Here is a 20,098-nt window from a genome sequence, read left to right on the forward strand (position 1 = left end):
ATCTCCATGGACTCTGGCTCAGGGGCTCCCGTTAATCCCTTTTTGAGAGTGTCTCAGCCACTTTGGTCAGAGGCCATAGAAGCAACAAAGAAATCATAGGTTTGGCCCTGGGATGTTGGAATTTATCTCAGACCTGCTGCGTCAAGCTGACTGGCCAGCTTTAGCTGTGGTTCCCCCTGCCCAACGGTCCATGTTGCACCACAGCTGGATGAAAGTCCCCCGGGGTGCAGGGCCTTGGCCTCCGTGCTGCCCCCCAGGCTGTGCTTTTGTCCACGACCCACTGGCTGGTGTGAAGACTGGAGCATGTGTGCTGCCCCTCCCAGGATGGGGTGGGAGACGTCCCGATGCAGGAGCTACAGAGAGAGCATACAGGCTCAAATGCTGTCGCGCAGCCCTGACCTGCGAACAAGTGGAAGCGTTCAGAGGTCAGGATATGTGAGTCTGAAGCAACAAGGAGGGGCTGGCTCTCCTCCACCCCGGGCGGTGCAGGCTGGTTCTGTCATCGCAGCTCCCACCGCGATGTCACTGGACGCGAGGTTGGGAAGAGACGGGCCACAGTGTGGACCTTCTTTCCACCATCAGAAACCTTAGGAGTATGAATAACAGTGAACTGTGGCGAAATAATGAGGAAGCAATGCATTTCCATATTTATTACCTTTGCCTTAATGTAATTTTTAATTTAATTTAATTTATTTTTTGGTCGCATGGGTTGTGAGATCTTAGTTCCCCAAAGAGGGATTGAACCCACTCCCTTGGCAGTGAAAGCCCCCTTCTTGGGGGCTGGAAAACTCTAAACCCTGACCTGGCAGTGGCTACAGGTGCCTCCGAAGATGCCTGCACCTCACTCAGGGTGCACCCTGGACTCAACTCACAGAGTTAAAAATGGAAACAGGAAGAAGGGAAGGGCAGAGGCCTGGGGTGGCCCGCGCTCCTGGCTTCAGACCACCGTGGACACGCTGCCTGGCCCGCTGAGCCCCCGTTTCCTTGGGGCTATATTAGTACCTGCTTCAGAGCAGGGTCCAACGTGGGGACTGGTCCTTGGTCCGACTGGCGCACTGGAAGGGCAGGGGAGACAGGACACTCTCTGCTGGGACAGAAGGAGGGGACAGGGTGGAGAGTGGAGGAAGGTCTCGCCTAGAGGCTGTGCGGGGACACCTTCTCACTCTGTCCCCCTCCTAGGGGATGAGTTTGGGGACTGAATTACTCAGATGGCTCAGAAATTAGGTGTGTGGCCCAGATACCCTCACCCCTGAGCTCAGCTGTCCAGGACATCCCTGAGCGCCTGACCTCCCCCACCCTGACATCTGTGACATGGGTTCTGGTCCCAACCAGGACTGGTACCCAGGGATAGCTCAGCGGCTACCTGTGGGATAGATACACGGGAGACTAGCACTCACACACACTCACACTCAGATGCACACATTCGCACACACCCACACTCACAGACTTGCTCTCACTGGCACGCGGGTCTCTTAGAGAGTCTGCCACCTGGGAGCCTCGCACATGTGTCGGGGGAGGGGGGGCTCCATGGTCACCCACACCCACTGCCCTGCATGTCCTTCCTCTGTCAGCTGGTGACTAAGCACCTCAGTCCCCTGCCGCTAACGGCCTGGAAATGAATGCACCCGGCACGGAACTCTACCTTCCCCCCACGCGCATTGGGTAAGGATGCCGATCTGCGGCTCCCCAGCTCTGTGACCTCGGGAAAGTCAAGTAACTTCGAGACCTCAGGTTCCCCACCTGTAAAATGGGGTAGTGAGGTTCTGCCCTCTGAATGCTGGGAGGATTAAAGATCCTTAGAACAGCGAATCTCGCCGCCTCCCACGCACTCTGCAAATGCAGGCTGAGCACTCCGGGGCCAGGCGCTGCTCTAGCCATGAAAAAGCTGTGCCTCCCAACCTCATGGAGTTTGCGGTCGAGTCCGGAGACAATGAGACTGTACATCTGAGAGGCCGGGGACGAGATGGGGTGCCGCAGGGCATCTGGTGCCGCAGGTGCTCAAGGAGGGCCTTCCCTGAGCCACTTTAGGCTGAGACTCAAGGATGAGAAAGTTCTGGGCTGAGGGCTGTGAAAGCAGAGAACAGAGCTTGTGCAAAGGCCCTGTGGTTGGTCAGAGTGAGCTTTGAGGTCACAGTGGGAGTGCGATTCAGACATACGGGGCAGAGAGGTGGCGGGGGCAGACCGCCGGGAAAGCCTCCTCCACCAGTGGGGAGAGGTGGGCACGGAGGGGGCGTGGCCGGGCTGCTGGGAAAGCCTCCTCCACCAATGGGGGGAAGTGGGTGCAGAGGGGGCGGGGCCGGGCTGCTGGGAAAGCCTCCTCCACCAATGGGGAGAAGTGGGCACAGAGAGGGTGGGGCCGGGCTGCTGAGAAAGCCTCCCCTACCAATAGAGCGAGATGGGCAGTGGGCTGCCTCCTGGTGAAAGGACTCTAGGGCAAGTGGGGTCTCCAGTGCCCATCCCTACCTGTAACAACAAAGGGTGCAGGTGCTGCAGAGGGCCCCGAGGGTGGCCAGCAGGGAGGGAGCCAGGCAAGGAAGAATTGCAGTGGAGGCGGAGGGGCTGGGCACCAGGCCGCCCTTATTAAAGGTCAGAGGGCACGGAGGTGGTGAGTGAGTGTGAAAGGGTGGGGTCTAGAGGGACCTGCCTGTGGGCCGTGGCTGAGGAGGGGGGAGGAGAGCCCGATGGGTGGCCCTGGACAGCAGCCTGGGGCCCAGTTGGGCGTCAATGTCTGGGGCAGGGTCTGGCCAGGGCCACTCTCAACTCACTTTGCAGAGACCACAAAAGCACTTGACCTCCAGGAAACAATGAATTCCTGTTCTCAAGCCCCAGCTTCTCACAGGCTAATTATGGAGGGCTGGCTGGTCAGATCTTTGCCCTTCAAGCTCATGGCAATCGATTTCAGTTTTCACTCATTCCCTCACCAACCCAGCCTGAGGCCAGCACCAGGCAGTGAGCGGCAGGGATGTGGCCAAAGACTGGAGACTTTACCTTCCAGAAGGTTTGCAGGGCCCGAGGCAGGGAGCAGGGAGTCACGCGCTTGGATCTCAGCCTGGTGCCGGCACCCTGTTGGGAGAGGCACCGTCACCAGTGTCCCCCAGGGCTCCGAGGTCAGAGCGCGTGTGAATGTGTGTGTCTCAGGCGTGACAGCTCACACCCAGGTGCCGCTGTGGTCAGACGGGTGTGGGCAGGTGTGGCCACGACCCACAGGTATGTCACTCCCCAGGTGCTGCTGTGGTCAGCCAACAAGGTGTTTGAGGAGCTGACGGACATCGAGAGGCAGTTCCACAAGGCCTTCTACACTGTGCGGGCCTACCTGAACTGCGACCGATACTCAGTGGGCCTCCTGGACATGACCAAGGAGAAGGTGAGGCCTCAGCGCCCCAAGGACCTCCCGGTCAGCCTCGCCCAGCTCCGCCGCTGACTCAGTGACTCACTCCCTTCTCTCCTCCACCCAGGAATTCTTTGACGTGTGGCCTGTGCTGATGGGGGAAGCCCCGCCGTACTCAGGCCCACGCACACCTGACGGCCGTGTGAGTCATGGGGTTGGGGGGAGGGACAGGCCCTGCCCGTGCACCCTGGATTTCCTGGCTCCAACCCCAGGGTGGGAAGGGGCCTGTCCCGGCCCGACCCAGGGTGGGAGAGGGAAGGAAGGCTAGGGGAAGGGTGTGGGCGCCGAGGACGAGGCTGTGGGCCGGCTGGCTATCTGACCGCTGCAGAGGTCAGGCCCCCGGGGCCATCTCCCCTGACTCCAGCCCTGCAGTGCTTTGGGGCCGAGGGCCAGGCCTGGTCTCCTGACAAGGGTTGTCAGCCTGGTTGTAAAGACCAACATCGGTTCTGGTTGACCCTAACCTCCCGCTGCCCTATTCTTAAATCATTGTAACATCTGCCTGAGTGGGGCTTCGTGGGTGTGTGTGAGCAGGGTAGGGACATGGGCAGGTATCTCTGTCACTTATTGTGCGTCCAACCCGGGTCATACTTCAGAGCGTGGCCATGCCTCAGTCTCCCCTCCTGTCAAATGGGGATAATAACAGGGCATCAGAGGATTCCATGGGTTCTGTGTGCCAAGTGCATGCAGGATTCTCTGCGCAAAGGCTGGCTGTGACCACGGCTTCTCATAGTTATGTGAGTGTGAGTGAGTGTGTGAGTGTGTGTGTGTGTGCGCGCGTGTGTGTCACAGACGTACAGGCCTGGGTCAGCTGCGTGCATATGTGTGAAGGAGCACAGGGCCCAGTTTTTGCATGGGCTTGAGTGGGACACAGACGGAGGGAAGACAGATGTAAACCAGAGTGTGTAATGCGTGTCCCACGACGGTTGGCGCGCGTGTACATCGTGTGCACCTGTGTGCCTGTGTGCAGTTATGTGGGCACATGTCTTGACGGGTTCCCGTCGGGAAGCCCCTCACGCTTGCTGGGTCTGTTTCTCAGGAAATCGTCTTCTACAAAGTCATCGACTACATCCTCCATGGCAAGGAAGACATCAAGGTCATCCCGTAAGTGTCGGGGTTTTATGAGGAGCACTGCCCAAGGGCAGGACCACCCCGGACCCCGGCTGGATTGGCCTGAGGACCTGTCGCAGCGGAGTCAGCGGCCCCGGCTTCGGCCCCGCACACCTTAGTGCTCCCTGAGCTGGGGGGCGCGGCAGGATGCGGTGGGGAGGGAGGCCCACTTACTGGTCTGGGAGGAAATGAGTGGGGGCCTGAGGAGGCCCGAAGCCCCACGGCTGTTGGTGCGGGTGCCCAGGGGGTCAGATGAGCTGTCCAGGTGGCCCTGTCAGCAGCGACTGGCCCTTGAGGCCCTCAGGGTCTTGTTTTGGTTGACCCAGACAGCCCAGCAGGTAGAGCCCCTGGCAGGGGAGGCCCAACACTGCACACCCAATGGGGCGGGACAGGAGGGGACCCAGCCCAGCGGGTAGCAGAGTCGCGTGGAGCTCAGGGCAGCCCAGAGAGACTGGCAGGCGGCAGCTGGCCATTACCAGCCCTACAGCCGCATGGCCGTGTGGCCTCCGTGGCCCCACTAGCCTGTCAGGACCCCAGCCCGCAGGTCCCATGCAGCGACTGGGATCCAGGGCCAGGCCCTCAGGGGTGACGCGTGCGGCCCCCTGTAGGGCAAGGGGCCTCAGCGTGGGCAGAGGAGGAGTGAGGCCACTCAGGCGCCCCCAGACCTCACCCCTGGCCTCCCCCGTCTTCTTCCAGTCCTTGCCAGCTCCCCACAGCCCACCTGGGGTCAGAGACGGGAATCAGCACGAACACACAGCTGAGCATCTGGTCCTCTGACCCTCTGCTTCTCTCCCACAGCTCACCCCCCGCCGACCACTGGGCCCTCGCCAGTGGCCTTCCAACCTACGTGGCAGAAAGTGGCTTTGTGAGTCCCCCGGAGCCCTTCCCACCGGCCCGTGTGCCCCGGCTTTGCTCACTTGGAAGCTCCTCAGCTTGGACAGAGTCTATGTTAGAGTCATACTGTACATCTGGCCGCTTCAAGTGAAACTGTGTTTCTGGTCCTTTTTCAGATCTGTAACATTATGAACGCCCAGGCTGATGAAATGTTCAAATTTCAGGTACCCGTCTATTCATTCATAGAAAGCGTGTGGTACTTAGGAAAGAAGACATTGTGACTCAGAAAGGAGGGACTGTTTAGGGAACAACCTCACGTCTCACAGGCTAACGGCAGCAAACACGTGTTCCGTACACACAGGTCTGCGTGTTGGCTGGGCACGCCTGTGCCTGGCGAGGGTTCACGTCTGCTCCATGTGGGGACACATGACCAGGGCGGGCTCTTTTCTGAAGTAGGCCTAGGTCAAGTGGACCAGTGGAGACGGGCTTTGTGTCTCGGGGCCTCCTCCAGGAACTGGCCAGGGTCCCTATTTCACCGGCCAGGCATCAGTGGGATGTGAGCTAGGACCCACTGTAAGGCCCACTGGGACGGGGGTGCTAGGCCCCTTGGTCAACAATTATTAGGAACCTGGCAGCAGGGCACTCAGTCAAGCGGGGGGCCTTCCAAGGGTGGGACCCTGTGCGACCACAGCACTCACACAGCGAGGCTGCCCCTGTGGACAAGGCCTCCCTTCTCCTCTGGGGAGAGGTCACAGCACACACCCTTGGGGGCCAACAGACAGGAACAGTGACCCAGTCTCCACAGTCTGAGGGCAGAAGAAGCGAGGTTCACACTCCCTGGCTGACAAGCCGGGCCCGGGCCAGGGCCAGACCCAGGGCAGCGGTCAGCTCCAGACGCCTCTCCTCGCAGGAAGGGCCTCTGGACGACTCTGGGTGGGTCATTAAGAACGTCCTCTCCATGCCCATCGTCAACAAGAAGGAGGAGATTGTGGGGGTCGCGACGTTTTACAACAGGAAAGACGGGAAGCCCTTCGATGAGCAGGACGAACTCCTGATGGAGGTAAGCGCCTGTCCAGTGGGCCCCAGAGGCGACGCCTGTGTGGCGGGGACACCGCCTGCTCCGGGCCCCGACCCGGCGCGAGAGCCCGGGAGGAGCTGTGAGGCCCCATCCCAGGGGCTGGAGGCCGGCCCCCTGGGAGCCCCCTGCGCACCGGGGGGGCCCGTGGTGGGTGACGCGCTCCTGCAGTCTCTCACGCAGTTCCTGGGCTGGTCGGCGCTGAACGCCGACACCTACGACAAGATGAACAGGCTGGAGAACCGCAAGGACATCGCCCAGGACATGGTTCTGTACCACGTGAGATGCGACAGGGACGAAATCCAGTTGATCCTGGTATGTCGGTGCCCCGCGGGGAGGCGGGGCATCCCAGCAGCAGAGGCACCACCTGCAGCCCACTCGCCGCGCCGCACGGCTGGGCAGCCCTTCCCTGGGCCCCAGGCCCTCAGCTGTGGGCAGGCAGCGATCACGGCCCTTCTGGTCGTGCAGTGCAAGGCCTCCACCGTCATCGCCCTAGTGGAGAGCTTCGACAGGCGTGGAGAGGCAGGGACGCGTAGGAACCGCGAGCCGGCTGGGCTCTCATCGTCGCCGTCTCTGAAGCCAGAGGCCTCAGCTGGGGCTCCTGGAGGCTCCCGCTGTTCTTTCGTGCCCAATGTCACTTTGTCCCACAGTCAGGAGGGGTGTAGCTGACACTGTCGCTCTGTCTCTTAGCACACGGTCTCTCTCCTAGCCAACAAGAGAGCGTCTCGGGAAGGAGCCTGCGGAATGCGAGGAAGATGAGCTGGGGAGAATCTTGGTCAGAACCTGACTCCCGCCCCCAGGTGGAGACTGGGCGGGCCTGAGGGGGGGGGGGGGACGCCTCCATTCCCAGGAGGCCGGAGTGAGCTTGGGCACAGAGCGTGAGCTTGTGATGTTTGCCGCTGATACGCGTCCACGTTCCTGCGCATCGTGTGTGCCCGTGTCAGTGCATGTGTCTGTGTGTCCTTCCGTGTGCCTGTATATTCACGTGTCCTTGTCTCTCTCTGCGTGTGCCTGTGTATGTGTGTATCTTTGTGTTTGTTTCCCTGACAACATCACCGTGTCTGCCCAGCTGGCAAGTTCTCGTTGTTGGGCCACAGGTGGGAGAAGGGGAGAGGAAGGGGGCTGAGCTGGGAGGGGATGTGAGTGCCCCAGGCTACTGGCTTGATGTTACCGGACACCTGGGGTGTCTGATGCTGGACAGAGTGTCCTGAGAGGAGAAGAGACAAGAAACAGGCGGGGCTTCGGTGGGCCTGCCCGCTTCAGCCCCACAATCCTTCCCACAGAAGCAAGAGCTGCCGGGGCCCACCAAGTTTGATATCTATGAGTTCCACTTCTCTGATCTGGAGTGCACGGAGCTGGAGCTGGTCAAATGTGGCATCCAGATGTACTACGAGCTGGGAGTGGTTCGAAAGTTCCAGATCCCCCAGGAGGTGAGGGGTCATTCATGATCAGGGTCTCAGTTCAGGGAGAGGTGGTCAGGAGTCCCAGGTCCCGCAGGAAGTCTGGGGGCAAACATGTTCATTACAGAATGGACAGTGCAGGCCAGCAAAATATTCAGGGCAAGTGTGCCTAGAATACATGACTGGCTGGCTGGCTGGCTGGCTGGCTGGATGGATGGATGGATGGATGGGTGGATGGGTGGATGAATGGATGGATGGATGGATGGATGGGTGGATGGATGGATGGATGGGTGGGTGGATGGATGGATGGGTGGATGGGTGGGTGGCTGGCTGGCTGGCTGGCTGGATGGATGGATGAATGGATGGATGGATGGATGGATGGGTGGATGGATGGATGGGTGGATGGGTGGGTGGCTGGCTGGCTGGCTGGCTGGATGGATGGATGGATGGATGGGTGGATGGGTGGATGGATGGATGGGTGGATGGATGGATGGAAGGATGGATGGATGGGTGGGTGGATGGATGGATGGGTGGCTGGCTGGATGGCTGGCTGGAAGGATGGAAGGATGGGTGGATGGATGGATGGATGGGTGGATGGGTGGGTGGCTGGCTGGCTGGCTGGCTGGCTGGATGGATGGATGGATGGGTGGGTGGCTGGATGGATGGATGGGTGGATGGATGGATGGATGGATGGATGGATGGATGGATGAGTGGATGGATGGATGGGTGGATGGATGGATGGATGGGTGGATGGATGGATGGGTGGATGGATGGATGGATGGATGGATGGGTGGGTGGCTGGCTGGATGGATGGATGGGTGGGTAGCTGGCTGGCTGGCTGGCTGGCTGGATGGATGGGTGGCTGGATGGATGGATGGGTGGATGGATGGATGGATGGGTGGATGGATGGATGGATGGATGGATGGATGGATGAGTGGATGGATGGATGGGTGGATGGATGGATGGATGGGTGGATGGATGGATGGGTGGATGGATGGATGGATGGATGGATGGGTGGGTGGCTGGATGGATGGATGGGTGGATGGATGGATGGATGGGTGGATGGATGGATGAGTGGATGGATGGATGGGTGGATGGATGGATGGATGGGTGGATGGATGGATGAGTGGATGGATGGATGGGTGGATGGATGGATGGATGGGTGGATGGATGGATGGGTGGATGGATGGATGGATGGATGGATGGGTGGGTGGCTGGATGGATGGATGGGTGGATGGGTGGATGGATGGATGGATGGATGGATGAGTGGATGGATGGATGGGTGGATGGATGGATGGATGGGTGGATGGATGGATGGGTGGATGGATGGATGGATGGATGGATGGGTGGGTGGCTGGATGGATGGATGGATGGGTGGGTGGCTGGCTGGCTGGCTGGCTGGCTGGATGGATGGATGGGTGGATGGATGGATGGATGGGTGGATGGGTGGGTGGCTGGCTGGCTGGCTGGCTGGCTGGCTGGCTGGATGGATGGATGGATGGATGGGTGGATGGGTGGGTGGGTGGATGGATGGATGGATGGATGGACGGACGGACGGATGGATGGATGGCTGGCTGGCTGGCTGGCTGGCTGGCTGGATGGATGGATGGATGGCTGACTGGATGGCTGGCTGGCTGGCTGGCTGGATGGATGGACGGACGGACGGACGGACGGACGGATGGATGGGAAGTTTGTTACACAGGTACTCCAGGCAGTCTGATCATCAAGTGCATCACTGGGCAGCAGTGGGTGTTTGGTTTTGGAGGAAGAGGAGACAGAAGCAGCCCAGCACCTGTGCAGAAAGCACACAGCGCCCTCTAGGTGTGAGCACAGAGGGCCCCTCAGAGACTGTCCCAGGGAGAGGGGCACAGCCTTCCCAGTTGTGCTGCTTCCCTGTGGTTTTCCAGCTTCTGCCCTGCCTCCACCTTCACGCCTCAGGGAGCATCTGCTTCCCCAAGGCCAAGTGAGGGAACCGTCTTTCTCTGTGCCCTGGAGAACAAGTGCAGCAGGCTGGCATTTTCTATAGACATTGTACAAAAAACAAAGGGAAAACACAAAAGAAATAAACTGTAGAAAGTATTAACAGAATAAAAAATTTCCAAATAATTTCTGGCCCTAAAAACCACAGTGGAAGCAATGAGAGGCTCCCTTGGGCCCATGTTCTATTGTCCACAGATAACTGCTCACCCTTCTGCCACCCCTCGGCCTCTGGACCTTCAGCCACCATCCCCTTTCCCCCGTCACTGGGCCAGGTGCCCACACATCCTGCCGCATTCAGATACCCATGGCTGAAATGGACCTCGTCTTCTGAAATATCCCAGCCCCCTCTCCTGGGGTCCGTGTCTCAATCTGGGGCTTCGCAATAGGACGGAGGCCCAGATGCCCTGCTCTTGGCTTTGGCTCCACCCCTCCGGCTGCCTGCCACCCCGGGTGCACCCGGCAGGTGCCACCCACGAAAGGCCAGTGGTGGGGCGGGGACGGGACGTGGGCCTTTCCCACAGCTGTCAGCTGGGAGAGCGACGGTGGGACCAGGCGCTCGGTGCCTGGAGCCCACGTCTCCACCTCCCTCAGGTCTTGGTGCGGTTCCTGTTCTCCGTGAGCAAGGGGTACCGGAGAATCACCTACCACAACTGGCGCCACGGCTTCAACGTGGCCCAGACGATGTTCACGCTTCTCATGGTGCGTGGGTGTGGCGGGGGTGGGGAGAGGGCTCACCCGTCTGATCAGGGTGGTGAAGACCCTCCCACTTCCAAGGGCAGCACCCTAGATGGCGGCCCCTCCACGTGGGAGGTGGGGGCCTTCAAGGGCAGAGGCCCCTCTGACTGGCGCACACCCCCAGCCCGGGAAGTGGATGGAGAGCACGTGAGCTGGGAAGGGGCAGTGGGGTCGGGCCCAGCTCCCCGCCTCCCACACCCCTGCCCCCACCCGGCAGAGCAGGGAAGCAAGGGCAGGCGAGGGTGCTGACGGGCTGCAGGATCGTGGGCTCCTGTCTCTGCAGACGGGCAAACTGAAGAGCTACTACACGGACCTGGAGGCCTTCGCCATGGTGACCGCCGGCCTGTGCCACGACATCGACCACCGGGGCACCAACAACCTGTACCAGATGAAGTAGGCGCGCTCCTGGGGCGCCCACGTGGCTGTGCGCTGGAGGCAGCCACAGCGTCCCCGGGGAGGGGCCTGCGGAGAGCTTGCCTCCCAGCAGAGCGGCTGGGGAGAGCGCTCGCCTCTGAGGGCCTGCCGCACCCACAGGGGTGCCCGTTCCTCATGGGGGGAGCTGGGGGCAAACAGGCTGCTCTGGGGCTCCTGACCACTGCTTGCTTTTCATTAAACCTCCGTGACAGATCCCAGAACCCTTTAGCCAAGCTCCACGGCTCCTCGATTTTGGAACGACATCACCTGGAGTTCGGGAAGTTCCTGCTCTCCGAGGAGGTGCGTGCCCTCCCTTTGCTCTCTTGCTGTATTTCCTGGCCGACTGACCTTCGCTTGCACCCCTGGAACTCCACTGCCAGCGTCCACACCACACAGCTCTGGCGCTGGAGAAGGGAGGCAGGCTTTGTGGTGGTGGCGATGGGGGTGATGGGATGGGCCTGGTGATTCCAGTTTGGAAATGCCCTCACGGGGGGTGAGGTGGGCTCAGGTCCCTGGAGTGTTGGGGGGAGGGGGGGGCCTCCCGGTGCAATGTGCGGCCACCTGGGCCTGGGGCCCATGACCCTTGGGTAGAAGCTGGCCAGCAACGCCAAGAGGGACAGACGGATGACCTCCAGGAGGGGTGGGGGAGGGGAAAGGACGGGGAGTGGGGGGGACGCACCTGTGACCAGAGCCCCGCCTGCAGACCCTGAACATCTATCAGAACCTGAACCGGCGGCAGCATGAGCACGTGATCCACCTCATGGACATCGCCATCATCGCCACAGACCTGGCGCTCTACTTCAAGTGGGTACCACCGCCCACCCGCCTCGTGGAGACCACCAGGAGGCCCCATGGGGAGGGAGCCTGGCTGGGGGGCACCTGGGGCTCCAGGCAGACAACCCGCCCCGGGGCCCCACAAAGGCTGCACTCCCCACCTCGGTTCCTCTCCTGGAAGGGCGTGTGGGGTTGAGATCAAGGAGGACGTGTGGTCCTGCGTGGCGTGAGGGGGCGGGGGTCAACTCCCTCCCTTTGTCCTTGGGGTTCAGGAAGAGGACGATGTTCCAGAAGATTGTGGATGAGTCCCAGAACTACGAGGACAGGAACAGCTGGGTGGAGTACCTCTCCCTGGAGACGACGCGGAAGGAGATAGTCATGTGAGTGCAGGGCGACGCCTCCCCCGCAGGACCGCGAGCCCCAGGGCCCAGACGCTCCACAGCAAGAACAGCCCACTTCTCACAGCTTCAGCGCCTCCTACCAACGCTTCGCCTCGCCCGCTCTCCTTTCAGGGGAGCAGCAGCAGGACTTGGGGGTGGACGGCCTTGTCCACAATTACATACCGTGCTCGCTTCATGAGCCTCCGTCCCTCACCTGCAAAGTGCAGATTCAGAACTACGTCCAGCCCCAGGCCTGTCCCAGAGGTCCAATTAGGAAGTATGTGTAAATCACTGGTCCCCCAGAAGCACTTGCTGACCTTCCTGTCCCTGGCTGCCTAGGGAGAGGGGCGAGGAGACGGGGAGCGTGGGGGAGGCGTGGAGTGGGGTGCAGGGTAGCACCGTCCACTGCCGGAAGGACACTGGGACTTGGACCTGTGCCTCCACGGTCACCGGGCCTTGCAGAGGTGGAGGGGAAGGGGGGAGGCCAGTGTGGATGTGCCTGGAGCTCCGTCTGCCCACAGGGCCATGATGATGACGGCGTGTGACCTGTCTGCCATCACCAAGCCCTGGGAAGTCCAGAGCAAGGTCAGAGTCATGCGGGGCCCCAGACGTCTTGCCAGTCCTCACGGGGTTGCATCCAGGTGCAGCCTGGGATGCGGGAACAGAGCCATTCATCTGCAACTAGTGCCGAGGGCTGCTGCCCAGCTCTGGGGCCCAGCCAGTGCCGCCACGGTGGAATGGGCTGCCGCACTCCCAACCTGAATAGTAGGGACACCAGAGTCTGGGGTGCAGAAGACCAAGGGCACCGGCCAACCTGACAGGATCTCAGGACAATATCTGACCATCACCGAATCCACAGCACGCCTGCCTTCCGTGTGCCTTTCAGGTCGCTCTGCTGGTGGCAGCTGAGTTCTGGGAACAAGGGGACCTGGAGAGGACAGTTCTGGATCAGCAGCCCATCGTGAGTGTTGCTTCCAGAATCCTCCACATACCCATCACGGTGCTTGGGAGCCTCGGACAGGGGACCCCGGGGGTCTGGGGTCCTGGGACCTAACTCTCACTTTGTGGGGTCATGTGACATGAATCTGGTGAGAATTTAGCTGGGACCGAATCTGGGTAAATTGCGGAAAAGGCAGGGGTTGGGTAAAACTGTGATGCCTGCAGTGATGGAAAGCTGTTGCCGAAGCTGCAGAGCCCGACTGGGGCTCATGACCGAAGGCCTCCACGGGCCCAGGCAGCTCTGCAGGGAGGAGGGGGAGAGGAGGCGGGGACCGGGGGGCAGGGCTGTCCAGTACTGGAAGGACCCTGGGGCTTGGACCTGTGCGCACGGTCGCCAGGTCACAGGGGCGGAGGGGAGGGAGGGAGGCCCGTCTGGGCGTGACTGGAACTCAGTCTGCCTTCAGGGCTATAACGATGCCGGGACCTTCAGCTCAGCAATGTGGGGGTCAGGAACCTGTTGCTAGACCGAAGTGGCACCTGCATGGGGACAAGGACACGAGCATTACCCAACAATGGGCAGAAGAGATGGAGAGAGATTTTGTCTCACAAGCCAACTCCAGCCACTGAAGAGCTCTCTGAGCACCGGGCTGGGAAGGCTCTGGGGCCAGGCGCAGGCTGCAGGAAAGGGTGCCCTGACCAACTAGCAAAGTCTCTTGAGGGAAGGGCAGGCAACCTGTCAGTCTCCTCCGGGCCAGGCCTCTAGGGTCCTGCATGGCTCACTCCAGCACACCGAGCTCCAGACAGAGGGCAACTCCGAGGAAGAGCCTGCCAGCAGGCAACCGAGGGTGGGGGTGGGGGAGGGGGGGTCCAGAGTCTGGACACCAAGGACAGCTCCTTCAAGAGCATGGGGGTTTGCCCCCTTGGGAGTCACGAGCCAGGCCTTGGGTCAGCACCATGGATAGCTCAAGGGGGGGGGAAGCTGGAGGAAGGGGCTCTGCGCTCCACGCCTGGCTGACGTGGCCTGAGCCCAGCGCTGCCTAGGGCAGCTCCCCAGAACGGGGCTGTGGGTCGGAAGGGAAGGGGCGTCCTGGCTTTCCCTTCCAAGGCCAGCTCATCCCCAGGGCGCTGCTCTCTTGTCTCCGTGGACAATTTCACCGAGCCGGGGTGGGGCTGAGTCCTGGGGGCTTGGGGAGGTGTCAGGCACGCCTGCCACCAGGTGCCTCACGGTGTCCCTGCTCCCCCACAAGCCGATGATGGACCGGAACAAGGCGGCCGAGCTCCCCAAACTGCAGGTCGGCTTCATTGACTTTGTGTGCACGTTCGTGTACAAGGTGAGCGGGGTGGCCCAGGGCCTGGCTGGGTTTGCAGGGGAAGGGCGGGGAATGGGCGGGGGTGGGTGCGGGGGGGACGGTGGCTCCCATCCCCCTTGAGTCTGCACTCGGAATCGAAATCCTCAGCGTCACCCCAAGGGGTCCCCTCCCCATCAGCCCCCCCAGTTTCTCCCTCCCAGAACGTCCTCCTGTTCACCTCGAGGTCGCACCTCAAATGTCCCTTCCCAAACCCCGTCTAAGGCGCCCCTGCCCAGGGCTGCGCGCTGTTTTCAGGGCACTGACTGCAGTATACGTGCAGTGCATTTGTTCAGTGTCTGCACCCTGGGAGGAGGGGGGTGGTCCGCTGTCGCCAGCTGGGTGCACGCAGCCCAGCAAACACCCGGGCACAGCCCAGTGACAGTGGGACGCATGCCAAGGAGCTGGGACAGGTGCTGTGACATCAGCTCCAGGGACTGGCAAGGGAGTGAGGGGGCAGAGCCCGCCCGAGTGACACACACCATGACGTCACAGGCCCCGCCCATGTTGGGGGGGCAGACCCCACACTCCGAGGAGGTTTTCAGGTTGAGTTGAGTGACGTCCCTCCTGCTCCACTCCCCACCCCAGCCCCCGAGGTCTCACGCTTCCCTTTACCGAAACACCAGCTCCCTTTTCTGCCCCCGCCAAGGGGGGGCTGTCAGTGCTGGGGAGGGAGGCGGGACCAGGGTGCACATGCTGGTCCTGAGGTGGTCACTGCCGGGGACCACCAGGCACTCCCCTCCCACTGCCTTCCCCACCTGCGTCCACCCACACAGCCTGCGGGCGTTCACACGTGTTCCTGGGCGAGCGTGGGCTCTGTGTGACGTGCGATGTGCGTATGAGAGAGGGCAAAGGAGCCCCAACACCTGCACGTCTGGGCCGCCTTCCCAGCCCCCCCTGCCGGGGGAACGTCCCTTCTGCTTTGATGCTTTCTACTCTATTCTTGGGGACCTCGCCCCACAGCTCCTGTTCTAACCTCAAGGACACAACCCCCCACGTCCTTCTCCCTTTTCAGGCCTCTGCTGGGCACGTGGCACCCCCATGCACCCCCCCAGCCCAGCCCGCCCAGGAGCCACTGGGGCTGTGGCCTGACTTCTCGGTTCCCTTTCCAGGAGTTCTCCCGCTTCCACGAGGAGATCCTGCCCATGTTCGACCGGCTGCAGAACAACAGGAAGGAGTGGAAGACCCTGGCTGACGAGTACGAGGTGAAGGTGAAGGCCCTGGAGGAGGAGCAGAGGAAGGAGGCGGAGAGGACGGCGGCCAAAAAAGGTCTGCGCTCCACACCTGCCGCCGCCAAGACCACACAGCCGGGCCTCGGCCTGCAGGGCCGGGCACGAGGCAACAGAGTTCAACTCGGGGAAAAGCCAGCCTTCAGGAGGCCCTGTGGTCGGCGCACCAGGGCTCCTGGCTGCACAGGGCACAGGTGGCCACGTGGGGAGGCCCACCCCACAGGAACAGCCCTGCTGATTCAGCGTAGCTGGAGAGCATGGGGGCGCGCTTGGGGTCCTAGCCGGGGACTCAGGAAGGAAGTAACTGAGTGTTACCTCCTCTATAAAAGGAAGGAAAGCCCCGCTGAAATAGCGTGAACTCTTAACAGCTCCTCTGTTCCATAATCAATCAGCAGTGCCCTCTTCGGGAGCTCAGAAACTCTACCTCCGCTCCCCCGCCAGCCCGAGATAACAGCAGACGCATAGAAAATGACAGGAAGCGAGCTAGGAGTCAGCGTGCGCGGTGTCTTTCCCTGCGCTGCTGCACCTGTTCACCTTCACCCTGCAGTGCGGAACGTGGCTCTATTGGAACCACTCAGCACGCCCCCCAAATCAGAACCTGTGAGCTGCTGCCTTGGTTGTCGCTTGCGCTCTGGGACTTTTATCGCCATTCCCTGAAACGTCCCGCAGGGGAGGGAACCAATAGAAACAAGCCAGCTTCAGAGAGGCCCAGGCTGGAGTGTCACCAAGGGCTAAACTAGTAACTGCTGGGCTAATCGGCTTAGGCCAACCAGCCCGTCTCTGCCCTTCCTCCTGCAGGGTGTGTGGAGGGGAGGAGCTTGGCGCGCCCGTTTCTCACTCACCGCTCACCGTCCTGTCTTCTCTTGCAGCCGGCACAGAAGTTTGCAACGGCGGCCCGGCACCCCAGTCTTCCACCTGCTGCATCCTGTAAGCCGGTCAGCGGGCCCCCTGCCCCCTCACCCCACTGCGGCTGTGCCTCTAACCACTGGTACAAGAGGTTAAGAAGCCTGAGAAAATAACTGAAGACCATTTTGGATATTTTCAATTTAAGGTTTGTGTGTTTACGAACCAAAGCCAACTACGAACGGTCTGAACAGTACAGCCTACCTTACACTCATCCACATTTTGGATGCACAGTAATGCCACCAAGATCTTCAAAAAGGGTCTGTAAACTGTGTGTCTAAAAGCACCGAGTGAATATATTCACACTGCACGTGTATCTATGTATATATGGGTGGAGAAATGGATACACAGATGCCAATTCCCATCTGGTCTAGGAAAAAATACATGCACAAAAATTGAGAATAAAATCAAAAGAAAACACACTGCCCTTTTTTTACTTGGTGGAGGACGCTCATTTGTGACCAACCACAAAATCCTGCCAGAAAGGTCCAGGCTGTGAGAACAGCAGTGATCAGACGTGAGCGATCTGTGCAAAAATAATCTGTAATGAACGCTGCCTGGGAGCTGCTCTGAACCGCGCTGACGGACCAGCGCCTGTGGTCTGCCCAAGTCCTCCTGCGCCACTGAGGTTTCCTTCATGGGAGCAACCACATGCCTCCAAGGACCTAATTAATGGTTCTGAGCCGGGAAGAAAAGCGAGTCAGACCCAAGTGGGACAATGCAAGACTCACGCTTGAAATGGGTCCTAAGTTACCTGATAGAAATTAAGGACCTTTAGCTCATAACGTGAGCTCCAAAGCCAATGTTTCCAGATACCGGAAACTCTTCCTGGCTGCAGCCTTGGCCAGAACTGCAAGGCCAAATGAGTTGTTCTAAGGCCGGTTCAAGATGCTGCCCTCTGCCAGCACTCCCGGCGGGGGTGGGGGGTGGGGGGCGAAGGACACGCCCACAAAACCTTCAGCTCACAGTGGCACCTGGTGGTGACAAGGGCCTGCGACTGGGGGCTCCTCCAGGTTCCCAGGGGGACCCAGTGCCAGCTACCCACCAACCTCAGGATACCCCAGGGGGTGTGCACCACCACGCACTCCAGCCTCACCTTAACTGAAAACGGCTGTACGCTGCTTCTCACCTTCTCACTTTTGCAGATGAACTCATTTGACAAATAAACTGGGGCTCTAAGCATAGGCAATGTGCTCCTGGCACAAAACTGGGAACAGCGACTTGACACCAGGCCTGGGGGTGAAAGGCCGCAGCCACCAGGGGTGGAGTCTGCCGTCTGCTCAGGCACAAAGGCCTGAGGCCCCTGAACACCTAGCTGCACCCCAGCCTGGTCCTCAGGAGGCCACATCCCCTCCCTGGGGTCAAGGGGAGAACGTGCAGGAGGGCGATGGAGATCCAGGTCCCAACCGTAGAGGCATCAGGCCATCTCCACCCCCACCATCTGCAAAGCCTGCCCCTCCCCTGCCCATCCAAGGGTCTGGGCCAGGCTCGGAGGGCAGAAGACGGAGCAGTGCTCACAACGCCTGGCCAGCTGGGTCTCCGCTACAGATGCATCCTTTGGCCTCCGCCACAGATACCCCGGCACAGGCGACGGAGGTTCTGTGCATCCCGCCCGGTTTATGCACTGGTCACTGACTGGTTCTTCTGGAATCCCTCCCCACCCGCACCCCACATGACCTGAGAAGGTAGGAACACAACTGCTGAGTCTGAGTCCAGAAACCAAACAACCGGGGACAGTAAAGAGAAATCAGAGAATCACACAGTACAGCAGGCTTTATTCATCCACACTGCTCCGGGGAAAGGCGGGCTCACTTTAATATGCTGTCCTCTTGGGCTGAAAGATTGGAAGGAAAACAGACGCATCATTACACACTCGGGCCATCCAAAGGGCCCACTTTCGACGTTTGGTGTTAAACCACCCAGTATCTCACTCTGTGGTGGGCCTGGCTATGCTCTGCTGCCACTCCCATCCTGGGCCTTCCTTACCCCTGCCCGTCCTGACTGCAAGCTGCCGCCGCAGGCAGGGAGAGGTGAGCCTGGTTCTGGTCCTGGGGCCTCGCTGAGGGTGGCCGACAGTTCACGCCCAAGGCCTCACTAAAGGGAGTTAGCACCATGCACCCCCAACACCCACACCTGCTCTCCCTCCCACTTCCCCAGAAGAGGACCCAGGGGCCAGCAGGGACCAAGACAGCGGCCCTTCCCCTCCACTGTGGGGCTCATCTGGACCAGCAGCTGTTTCTGGAAATGCGGGTGGAGAACAAATCCATGAGGTTCGGCAACACGAGTACCTTCTGCCAGTTCTCTCTCAATGCGCCTCTGCTCATCCTGCTTCTTCTTCTCCTCAGCTGCTATCCTCCTCTCCTCCTCTGCCCGGGGTTTCAGGTAATCTGTTAAAGGAAAGGGAAAGGGAGGGATGATATCAGTGAACTTTTTCACCGACGCACTGAGTAAAAGGAATTCAGTGCACAAGCAAAGTCATCTTCAGGTGCACCGTGAACGCCAGAGATACCTGTTTTACCTAGATATGCGTAAAGGCCGGACACTCCTCAACAGAGCCCCACCCGGAGGGCAGGTACAGGGTCCCCGCTGCCACCCCGGGCGTCTTGCCGCCCCTCGCTCAGGTCTCTGTGCTGCAAGGGGCTGCCCGACCAAACTACACGCCTGCCGCGGCGACGCTCAAGGGTCCAGCCCGCTCGGGTTTCTGGGTCTGGCGCCTCCCGCCCTGCCCCCTCTCCTGCCCGGCACCCGGGACCCCGCACCGTCGTCGAGAAGCCCCGTGAGCGCCCCGTGGGCTGGGACGGCTTTATACGCCCGTGGTCACTCACCGTAGCGCTTGGCTCCGTAAACCACGCCGAGGAACAAGGCGGAGTAACGGCCGAGCTGCGGGGAAAGGGCGGTCAGGACCGGCGGAGCGGAACCGGGGTCCGGGGGCTTTCTCAGCCCGCGGGGGGTCCCGGGCGCGGGGGACGCGTGCGGGGAAGGGGGGGCTCGCACCCGCGGCGTCTGGGGCCGATGCGGGGGGCGGGGGAAAATCGCAGCCTCCGGGTCGGGGCGCGGGGCGGGGTGAGAGAGGGTTGGTTGTCCCGCCGAGCGGAGGCCGGGCCGGAGGTCTCGAGCTCCGCGGAGTCGCTCACGCGCGGGCCTACGCGGAGCCGAGCACCCGGCCGCGCCCGCGAAACCTGGTTCACCTTGATGAGCGGAGAGACCTGCACTGGCGGCACCATCTTGCCCGTGACCTTCGCGCCGGAAGCACAACGCGGACCGAGGAGGACGCTCCAAGGGCCCGGAAAACATTGGAGACGCAGACGCTCACCCGGCTGGGCGCATGCGCCGTCAGCAGCGAGAAGGCGCCGGAGCCTCCCCCTGGCGGCCGGAGGGAGAACGGCGCGCGCACCCGTTCGCGGAGGGGTGACGTCACCAGGCGCGCGGCTCGCGACTGGCTCCGCATGCGCAGTGGCCCAGGCGGCACGTGCTGGTTCCCCAGAGCGGGTGCGACCCCTCCAGGCACTGACGTTTTCGGACCAGGTTGAGCACACATCGAGGCCCGCACAGCACAGGTACAAATATTTGAAAAGTACAAGTCCACATTACAAA

At 61.0% G+C, this 20,098-nt stretch overlaps 2 protein-coding genes across 3 annotated transcripts in view; one reads left to right on the forward strand and one right to left on the reverse strand.

Moving 5' to 3' along the window:
* PDE6B (phosphodiesterase 6B) overlaps window positions 1-16,860 on the forward strand; it is a 29,096-nt gene extending 12,236 nt beyond the window's left edge. For both annotated transcript variants that reach the window (XM_030851540.2, XM_060298717.1), the window contains exons 4-22: window positions 3,224-3,364; window positions 3,456-3,530; window positions 4,425-4,489; window positions 5,294-5,360; window positions 5,506-5,553; window positions 6,240-6,389; window positions 6,576-6,719; window positions 7,114-7,179; window positions 7,688-7,834; window positions 10,376-10,483; window positions 10,803-10,912; window positions 11,146-11,233; window positions 11,637-11,737; window positions 11,980-12,087; window positions 12,609-12,672; window positions 12,974-13,048; window positions 14,274-14,357; window positions 15,485-15,641; window positions 16,471-16,860. In XM_030851540.2, coding sequence (XP_030707400.1) covers window positions 3,224-3,364; window positions 3,456-3,530; window positions 4,425-4,489; window positions 5,294-5,360; window positions 5,506-5,553; window positions 6,240-6,389; window positions 6,576-6,719; window positions 7,114-7,179; window positions 7,688-7,834; window positions 10,376-10,483; window positions 10,803-10,912; window positions 11,146-11,233; window positions 11,637-11,737; window positions 11,980-12,087; window positions 12,609-12,672; window positions 12,974-13,048; window positions 14,274-14,357; window positions 15,485-15,641; window positions 16,471-16,532 — 1,860 coding nt within the window. In that variant the 3' untranslated portion in view covers window positions 16,533-16,860. The remainder of the gene's footprint in view (window positions 1-3,223; window positions 3,365-3,455; window positions 3,531-4,424; window positions 4,490-5,293; window positions 5,361-5,505; window positions 5,554-6,239; window positions 6,390-6,575; window positions 6,720-7,113; window positions 7,180-7,687; window positions 7,835-10,375; window positions 10,484-10,802; window positions 10,913-11,145; window positions 11,234-11,636; window positions 11,738-11,979; window positions 12,088-12,608; window positions 12,673-12,973; window positions 13,049-14,273; window positions 14,358-15,484; window positions 15,642-16,470) is intronic.
* A 1,402-nt stretch (window positions 16,861-18,262) lies between these two features.
* Window positions 18,263-19,823, reverse strand: ATP5ME (ATP synthase membrane subunit e). Its single transcript, XM_060298718.2, has 4 exons — window positions 19,693-19,823; window positions 19,330-19,384; window positions 18,793-18,891; window positions 18,263-18,338 (listed from the first exon to the last, which is right to left on the reverse strand). Exons 1-4 carry the CDS (start codon window positions 19,726-19,728, stop codon window positions 18,313-18,315), a joined length of 216 nt encoding a protein of 71 aa, XP_060154701.1. The 5' UTR covers window positions 19,729-19,823; the 3' UTR covers window positions 18,263-18,312.
* Window positions 19,824-20,098: the final 275 nt, after the last annotated feature.

Source organism: Globicephala melas, chromosome 5, assembly GCF_963455315.2.
Source record: "Globicephala melas chromosome 5, mGloMel1.2, whole genome shotgun sequence".
Classification (NCBI taxonomy): Eukaryota; Metazoa; Chordata; class Mammalia; order Artiodactyla; family Delphinidae; genus Globicephala; species Globicephala melas.